We start from the raw sequence: 10,130 nt of genomic DNA, 5'->3' as shown, positions 1-10,130 counted from the left end.
GTCGATGAAGTTATCTAAAAATGATATATAATTTGTCCCAAAAGTAGTACAGCACACTGTAAAAAATATTATTGAGAAAGTGCAGGTGGGATTTTTTTTTATTTCCATTCATTGTCTAAAAGAATTGCACTATGAAATAACTGTGTACTCGGACCTAAGATAAGAAATGCAAACAAAGATTGAAGCAAACAGATACATCATTTGGTCTCTGGTGAGAAGTTATATCATCAAATCGTACCACATCTTCGTTTTTTTCCTGCGTGAGGTTAAGTGTCACTAAATAATCCTTATTTTCCTTGTTTAAAGAAAGGTGAAATATCCCAAAGGGAGATTCAAACTGATCAAACCACCGAATAGCCAACGTGATTCACGTGATTCACGTGATTCTACGTGATACAGATTGAAACACAACTATAACTGTGGCCTTGACATTATCTATTCATTAATTTAACACTGGAAATGCTTGTCTAGTCTGTTAAGGGCAAAATAATATAATCTGTCTAGTCTGTAAAGTGAAAAATAACATTACTGACCTAAGATGAAATCATGCACTGGAAAATGGTTCAAAGTTGAGATGGGATATGTATTTAAGGGAATTTAAAACAACCTCTTGTATCATTTCTGCAGATAAAATATAAGTGACACTAACTTTTGGAATCAAGTAAGTTGAAAAGTATGTTGTATTGTCATTGATTTGTTTTAAGATCATGTTTGCTAGTTACTTGTTTGAGTAAACAAAAGTTTCGATGTGTGTTTATTTATTGAAATTTTATGCAGCTTTTTGTGTCATTTTTGCAGAAATACCGTATAGCGGGTTATTTTCGCGGGTGTAACATTTCGCGATTTTCATTGAAAATGGTATACGAACTATTTTTGGCGGTTATTATTTTGTCGGTTTCAAATTTTTATCGATACCTTTGCATGTACAACTTTATATTAGCGGATTTATTTTTACGATTGTGTTCTATCCGTGAAAATAAGCTTAAATTTACACCCTGCGAAAATAATCCGCTTTACGGTAATTTGGGGAAATCTGTCTTTGTAAATCAGATAGGTTGAAAAGTATGATGTCGTTTTCTATGATTTTTGTCCCCATTTAGGTAAGGTGTTTAAGCCAACAAAAGGAAAATTACTACAATGAATTGAAATGAAATCATTTGAAACTCAAACACAAAAACAGGGAACCATATACAGTAAATTACATTTTCCCTGTCCATGCTTATCCAAATTTTAATCATTACTATTCTAGATTACTCGGTAAATAACTAACGATACTCTAATATAGATTTTGCTTCTCGCAGGAACTTTTAAACATAAATATGACAACAACAAATGGAAGTTTTTAACTACCTTGACTGGCTATACAGCCCTTGCACGGTCGGGAAAAATGACAATAAATAGAAAACTGAACGTTTAAGTAACTGTGAGCACTTACGAGGAACTGATCGCTCACCAATTTTATTGTATTGTATTAGGGAACCAATCCGTTAATACTACTAACAATAATTTCTATTTTGTATATTAACATACAAATCCGCCGAAGGACAGCCGATGACTTTTGACGCTATTATCAATTGAACAAATTTTAAAACAAAAAATAAAACTTGTAAGCAAAATACTATTTTTATATTTGAACGGTTTGAGATTTTAAGTAAGAGTAACTTAAAATAATGCATACGTACCTTCAAAAGCTTATACGGGAATAGGACAAGAGGGGATAATGAATGAAATTCTCAATAGCCAACCTATTTTTGACGATTATAAGATTTCAATTTATTTCAGAAATTTTACCGATTTGCTGTTGTTGGTCCATATTTCTTAAGGAAGACAATGGCAAGTAAAAGGAAAGTCTGTATCATTGGAGCAGGGCCTTGTGGTACCTCAGCATTATTTCACTTTGACCAGATCAGCGATTCTGCGACGGAAGTTGTCTGCTACGAGAAAAGCGACACGTGGCTTGGACTTTGGAACTTTACATGGATGACTGGTAATAATTTATCCCGTAACATATCTTATTTTGCCTGTTCAGATTATCATCCTTATCAAGAAAAATGTCATTCTAACATACGTCAATTAGTTTCTTCGACTGTATTATCTTTTTTTTAAAATAATGTTAAGGTTCAAACAGAAAAAAAAAAAACACAATACGATACAAATCAATTTTAGTGTGTGATTCGTCTTCAAAACTGACGAAGAATTAAAAATACCATCAAATGATCAAATTACAGATGTTCGAGTAGCCTCAAGTCACAGTACAGTGTATTTACTTTTTATCGTTAGAAATAATTTTTTAGGAATAATATAAACAACTTCAAACCAGTTGTATCGGCGTGGTGATTGACCCTCCACTTTGTATACATCACCTGTCATGCAAATAAATTTTATGCGAAACGTAATTCTGACGTGCAACGAATAATATAATCAGTCGTCCAAGTAAAGTGCAGCATTTATTTGATTAACTTACATAACGAACCCATAGACCCCTAAAGAAGGTATGTTATAAAGCATAATTCTTTAAAAAAAAAAGTTTTATGTTTTCGAAATAATTATACTGCATACATTACATGCAAAATATATACATTCTTAAAATAGCAGTGAAAAAAAAATTCATCAAGTGTGTTCGATAGAGAGACAAAGGGTTTAAAAGGGACATTCAATCTCATGAGTCGAAAATAAATTATCAACTCGATGCTAAATAAGAAAAAGATGAAAATACAAACAACAGTATATAAATCATAACATATACAAAGATAAAGACTAATCAAAACCAAACCGACTATAAACTACGGGTGATTGCAGGTACTTGTAAGAGTAAGTAGATCCTACTCCACATGCACCGTAATAACTGTATTCTTTTGTTTCAACCTTATATTGCTTCCAATAATATTTCGAATACATATAATAATGTATTATTATTAACTGTTATTTGTTTTAAACAGTTAGGTGTTTATGTTGTTCCGTTGTTTTCCATTTGGAGTTGATGTGTTTCCCTTAGTTTCAGTTTGTGACCTGTATTTGTTTCAGTTAAATCGATTTACAACTATTGAACATCGACATACTACTGTCGCCATTATTTACACGTTTTTGCTATTCTAGGAACTGATGAATTTGGAGAACCATGTCATGGTGGTATGTACAAACATCTATGGTCAAACGGGCCGAAAGAAGGTTTAGAATATCCGTACTATACATTTACTGATCACTTTGGAACAGCAATACCATCGTTTCTTCCACGACCGGCTATGAGAGATTATTTGGAAGGTATTATTGCTTTTAATTTGATCGTTCTTTTTTAACAGTTTAATGTTTTATTTCCTTATAATTACATTAGATTGTATGTTTCATTATAATACGTTATTCTTATTGGCTACACTTCAATCTCATGTTATTCCTTAACCAACTTCATTACACAATAAAATTGATCATTCATGATGACACAAGGTCCCACAATAAAGTGCACAGGTAAATTAAATAAAAACTTTATAAAAATCGTGTTTTCATGATACTAGCTAAAAAGTGTAATTATAAGTATTGAATGCTTCTTTGTGTAACTTCATAGGGGTGAGAAAGCGTTGACCGTGCGCACATTTTTAGAATAAAGCGCTTCTGCGCTTCATACAAAATGTACTTCGATCAACGTTTTTACACACCAATGAAGTTGCACAAAGAAGCATTCAATTCTTTATTAAATTGTGATGACCCCAGTATTGACATACGAACAGCTGTTGATGATCGTTGATATATTTTAACATTTTGACAGTTGTGCGGGCATAAACATTGGGTAATGCAACATTGGATGAATAAACAGGTCTTAGAAAAGCAGAATATATATATTGATACGGGCTAGCGATGTGAACAGTAATATAAATACTAACTTAGCAACGATGAAATGTGCGAGAATACTTTACAAGGCATTTTGGGAAAATTACGCATATAATAATACGGCGAAGGTACGTAAGACCAGCTTTAAGATCTCCCTGTGCACCATACTTGTATTCGATGCACCATTATACGAGGAGGTGGGCAGTATGACCCCGGAGGAAAACTTTAAATGAACTATATACGCATGCAGTATGGACAAGAAAATAGTTAAAAAATGAAGATTTTATCTTATAACTAAGTTAATAGCTAGTTTTTAATGGCACGCCTAAAGAAAAAAAAAACGTCAATATTTGTGTTTCAATTTCCTGGTGGGAATCATATATATATTGAAAACTGCAAGTAGCGAGAGGGTATTTACAAGTTGACTTTAAAAAAAGGATGATCACTTAGGTACATTTTCCTTAAAACTATACATTCATCTTATAGGGTCTTTGCATCGGAAATAAACATATTTATTCAAAAACCAGTTGTTGGCATGACACGGGTTATGTTCTTCTCATATATGTTATGATGGTATGATACTAAACCCCTAACGGGAAGGATTGTGCCTGATGTTCATATGATGAAATCATAATCTTTCAGTCAGTTTAATTGAAGTCTGGAGCTGGCATGTCAGTTAACTGCTAGTAGTCTGTTGTTATTTATGTATTATTGTCATTTTGTTTATTTTCTTTGGTTACATCTTCTGACATCAGACTCGGACTTCTCTTGAACTGAATTTTAATGTGCGTATTGTTATGCGTTTACTTTTCTACATTGGCTAGATGTATAGGGGGAGGGTTGAGATCTCACAAACATGTTTAACCCCGCCGCATTTTTGCGCCTGTCCCAAGTCAGGAGCCTCTGGCCTTTGTTAGTCTTGTATTATTTTAATTTTAGTTTCTTGTGTACAATTTGGAAATTAGTATGGCGTTCATTATCACTGAACTAGTATATATTTGTTTAGGGGCCAGTTGAAGGACGCCTCCGGGTGCGGGAATTTCTCGCTACATTGAGGACCTGTTGGTGACCTTCTGCTGTTGTTTTTTTCTATGGTCGGGTTGTTGTCTCTTTGGCACATTCCCCATTTCCATTCTCAATTTAATTCATCCGTTAATTTAAAATTATTCTTATAGGCAGGCTTGTCAAGAAAAGCAAATCAGATATAAAACGGTTTATCAAATGGAACACTGCAGTAAGATATGTGAGGTACAACAAAAAGTCAGATGACTTTACAGTAACAACTGAAAATCTGAAGACAGGTCAGACATTCGACACCAATTTCACTCACGTGATCGTTGCCGTAGGAATATTCAACACTCCAGACAAACCATACTTTGAAGGCATCGAGACCTTTCCTTGGAGAATAATACATTCACATGACTTTCGTGACGCTACACAGTTCAAAGGTCAGCGTGTGTTGGTTGTTGGAGCAAAGTATTCGGCAGAGGACATAGCGTTGCAATGTCTTAAATTTGGGGCCACAAGTATTGTGACGTCTTATAGATCGAGTCCAATGAATTTTAAATGGCCAGTTGGAATTGAAGAAAGGCCATTAGTCAAGAAAATTCAAGGCAAAGTTGTACACTTTCTTGATGGCAGTTCTACTGAAGTTGATTCAATCATCCTGAGCACTGGTTACAAGTACAAATTCCCATTCATGGAGGATAATTTACGTCTGTCTTCATCCCGTACTTTATATCCTGCTGGCTTATACAAGGGATCCCTGTGGTTACAAGAAGGTAACAAGAAACTGTTTTACATGGGAGTTCAGGACCAGTTTTTCTCTTTCACAATGTTTGATGCACAGGGGCTCTGGATATGCAGGTATGTCACACCCTTGTTTTTATTGTTTCGAAATGCATGTTTAATAAATTAGACAGTAGTTGACCGTTTTTAATATTAAGCCTTGTAGCCAGTGGCTCTGTATTAGAGTGATTTAACTCACCCAACATGCCCAAGCAAAGTTGCCTTTAGAATTTATCTGATTTTTTAAGACCTTTATTTAATTATCCTCGAAATGGTTGTGTAATAAACAATATACAGAAAATGAAATGCACATGATACGTAAATAACTGCTATATTCCTTTTCTGTATTTATTTAGGTATATCACGGACACGTTACCAAACAAACTAACGAATTGTGAAGAAATGAAGAAAGAAGCACAGAAATGGGTACAGAGATGCAGAGGCTTGAAAGGAAACAATGAACAAATTGACTTTCAGGCTGATTTTATCAAAGATCTGAGTGATGGAACTGGATATTCGCCAGATGCACCTAAGGCAAATAAATTTTTCCACAAGTGGGATAGCGATAAAAAGGCGAATATTGTAACTTACAGGGACCAACAATTCACATCACTTTATTCTGGTACTGAAACTGCTCCGTGCACCAAACCGTGGTTTCAGAATTTTGACGACTCAATTAGCCAATTTATCAAGAGATAGACTTATTATATATATTCAACTATCATCGAATGACATACCCCTAACATATAACATTCTTAAACAGTGTATGCTTTCTGAATGTAATATTGTATTTTATTCTTACCCTATAAAAAGTATGCTTAATCATTATATTCTTATATTTTAACAACATGCTTGATTAAAAGACCATAACTTGCTTTAATAATTAAGCTTGTGATATTAACACTAAATAGAAGCATTTTCTTTAATCTAACCTGCACCAGATCTTGTCATACGTATGAAGAAATGATATATCAAAATCATCAAATGATTTAGTAAAATTTTGATATTACAATTTATCAGTCGTCCCACTATCTGTTTCTCTCCAGTTATCTCTTAATAAAATTAAATATAACGGCTTGTAACGTTAAATATGTTGACTTTGTCTTATAGCTTTGACCCAATAATATCACTGACGTCATTCTTAACAAACCGACGTTGATATATTTTACCCAAGCCATTTTCTGGTTTTATGAATGATCATATCACTTGTTTCTATCATGCAAAGCAAGCAAATATAATTAATACACTGAACTAGAACACAATTTAATAAAGGGACCAGCTGAGGACAACCTATGTGTGCGGGATTGTCGGGTTGTTATCTCTTTGACATATCATATTCATTCTTTCCATTCTCAATTTTATATTGTATCATAATTGAATCCCATCAAATAGATAATACAGCAGGGTTAGCAGATCATGTTCCACCAGGACACTTATCATATCCTAGTTAGTTTTGATAGTCAGGAAAGGCGTTGAGTAGTCAACCTACCATTAAATTTACCATTGTTGCTTTGTTTATATCAACGTAAAAGTAACACTGCGTTAGGTTGAGACTTATATTTCATAATAGGTTGTCTCAGAATATCAATGACCATCATAAACCATTACCAATATACTAAGATATACACCAAATAAATCGGATAAATAACAATATAAAATGTACCATCGATTTGAACAAACTCACCAAAGATAACAATACGTATACCATTTTGTAAAAGAAGCGATTCAGTGGGGATGAAATCAAAACATTTAAAAGACAAAATTATTTTTTTTTTAATTTTTGTATCAATGTGAAGAAACTTAATTGGTCTACAACAAGCATAATATTAATTATTTTTGAAATTTTTAGATATATCTTGTTATATAACTGTTCCAAGGAAACATTGTTATAAGAACAATTTTGTGTTATTCATTTGTAATTTTTTTCAATATATTGGAAACCTTAAAATTACTAAACAATTCTACATTTTCAAGTTCGACAACCAAGGTTAACTACGGTATGTTTGACTTAAATATACACGGTCTCTTTGGATCCTCAATGCTCTTCAACTTTTTACTTGTTTGGCTTTATAAAGATTTTGATTTGAGCGTCACTGGTGAGTCTTATGTAGACGAAACGCGCGTCTGGCGTACTAAATTATAATCCTGGTACCTTTGATAGCTATCTCTACACATAGGATTTTTTTTTTTATCTTTGTATCTTCTTTTTAAAGCAGAACATACTATTTTGCCCTGATACAACATTCTTACTTTTCACTTTTAACACTCAAAACTAAAACATTAAAAGACGAACCTATACCCTAAAGCTTTTTTGCTTATCTGGAAGACCTTGTCTTACATGTTTCGCATAAAAAACCTCTATATTTCGTTTGTTTTGTTGGTAGAGGTTCTTAGTCAATTGTGTGAAGAAGAACATATTTGGCAAGATGTCGACAGCCGTTATTACTTTTGGTAAAACATTTGTCATTACCCTGAAAGTCACAATTCTAATTAGATTTTCTAAAATATTTTTGCATTGACCATCAAAACTCCGCTCAGCTTACATTCCAAAAGTAGTTTAACCACATTTTTTTTCTCTCAGAAACTGCGCGTATTGTCTTTAGGCTCCCATATGATCTTACTAACCTTATTTTAGGTCACGCATTTGTACAATATCAATATACATGCAAGCAGCATAAATTAAATGAATATCAAAACAACCGATCAAGTAATTTGATTCATTTGTTATCCATTTGATAATATATAAGGGCCTATGAACATCTCTGTCAACATTAAGATACATGTAATATTAGATATAACGGCTTGTAACGTTAAATATGTTGATTTTGTCTTATAGCTTTCACCCAATAACATCACTGACGTCATTCTGAACAAACCGACGTTGATATATTTTACCCAAGCCATTTTCTGGTTTTCTGAATGATCATATCACTTGTTTCTATCATGCAAAACAAGCAAATATAATTAATACATCGATTCTCTGGTTGTCTGCATATCGATATAAAAAATATATCAATATGCATACAACCAAATAATCGATACTTATACAGAAATAAAGTTTGAAGAAGACAACTTTAGATTAGAAACCAAGTGACAATTAATAGAATACGTACAAGCTTCATCAATGAGCTACCAATATTGTACAATACGCTGCACATATCATGCAGGTCATACAGGAAATAAAAAAAAAAAAAAAAAAAAAAACAACGTCTGTTATGAAAAAAAAAGAAAAAAAGAAAACAATGTTAATCGAATAAAAAAAGAAAATCACAGATAGCTACCAAGCGCACCCATTAGAATTGAGGCTACAACATTGGAACAGGTACGCTTTGGTTTATAGATATGTTTGTTAGAGATCCACCTAACATTACAGAGTAAAGAACATTCATCAACCATAATAAATTATTAAAATCAATTGAAAAAATGCTTAAATTATCAAATTTGTACAAAATATATAAAAGATAGAGACATAAACCTTATGCTACTCGTAGTGCCAAAAGGTGACGAAAGCTCAACAACAACTTCTCAAAACTAAGGTTTTCCTAGACAGAATATTAGTAAGGACACCAAACGACTTAATGTAGAGAGGGTGTTCACAGTATGTGAACTTGTGAAATTTCCAATTTTAACCTGTAAAAACATCGAAAGGACGTACAACATCTAGGAAGCAATACAAATTATGTATGAACCACAATGACACTTCCAAACAAGATCTTTTATTCCATAAACATTTTGGTAATAGTTTGCAGTAATTTTGTGGTAACTGAATCCCTGAATTATAATTTCCAACTAGATATACATTAAAACAGACAACATCAACCATTTATCTCGAAATAAGACGACATTCAAAGACAAGCAGCACCGACTAACACGTGATTCATATAGTATGACCACACGATCTATATAGCCTGGCATGGTTCAGACTTCACAAAGTTTAAAATGCTCATAAACCACTCTATACATATCTAGACAAATCGTGTCGAAAGATAAGCTCCAAAAATATATTCACAATCGAGATTTCAACAATTATGTTACGAATGTGTACCTTAAACGCTGATTATATGTTTTATTTTGTCTGTCCGTTTTTTATGAAAAGAGAAATATTTGATATCGTGTAAAAAACTAAAAAAATACTTGCATTAACATGATCTGATATGTACTGAAATTTTCCGTTTTGATTCGTGTCAACTTATATTGTAGAAACTGATTGAAAGAAGTAAATATGTGTGGTAACCTAGCATACAGAAAAACATATCAGATAATTACATGGCATTTTGCATAGCAAATGTATTTTTAGCCAAAGAGCTTAATGCTTGATGGGTGATACTGACCAATGGATTGTAATACGTGCATATTTGATATGAAAAAATACATGTTATGATTTTTTTTATCATAAACTTCAGCAGAAAAAATACTTACAAGTACTTTTTCAAAGGCATTTTATTAAGCTGAGTTTTACTGTGCGTATTGGTATGTGTTTCTTTATGCTACATTAAATAGAGGTGTAGAAGTATTGAGAA

The 10,130-nt window shown here is 32.7% G+C and overlaps 1 protein-coding gene across 4 annotated transcripts; it reads left to right on the top strand.

Annotated features, from left to right (window-relative positions):
- Window positions 1-458: 458 nt before the first annotated feature.
- On the top strand, window positions 459-6,436 carry LOC139498472 (trimethylamine monooxygenase-like). Of its 4 annotated transcripts, none has more exons than XM_071286859.1 (5): window positions 459-661; window positions 1,824-1,987; window positions 3,097-3,261; window positions 4,998-5,688; window positions 5,967-6,436. In XM_071286859.1, the coding sequence occupies exons 2-5, from the start codon at window positions 1,831-1,833 to the stop codon at window positions 6,307-6,309; spliced, it is 1,356 nt and encodes a 451-aa protein (XP_071142960.1). In that variant the 5' UTR covers window positions 459-661; window positions 1,824-1,830; the 3' UTR covers window positions 6,310-6,436. The 4 variants fall into 4 exon arrangements, with proteins under 4 accessions (XP_071142960.1, XP_071142958.1, XP_071142961.1 ...); XM_071286857.1 differs by having other exon boundaries at window positions 1,783-1,987; XM_071286860.1 differs by having other exon boundaries at window positions 459-673.
- Window positions 6,437-10,130: the final 3,694 nt, after the last annotated feature.

Source organism: Mytilus edulis, chromosome 12, assembly GCF_963676685.1.
Source record: "Mytilus edulis chromosome 12, xbMytEdul2.2, whole genome shotgun sequence".
Taxonomy (NCBI): Eukaryota; Metazoa; Mollusca; class Bivalvia; order Mytilida; family Mytilidae; genus Mytilus; species Mytilus edulis.
The sequence above is the reverse complement of the archived record's forward strand: the minus strand, read 5'-3'. Positions and strand labels throughout refer to the sequence as shown.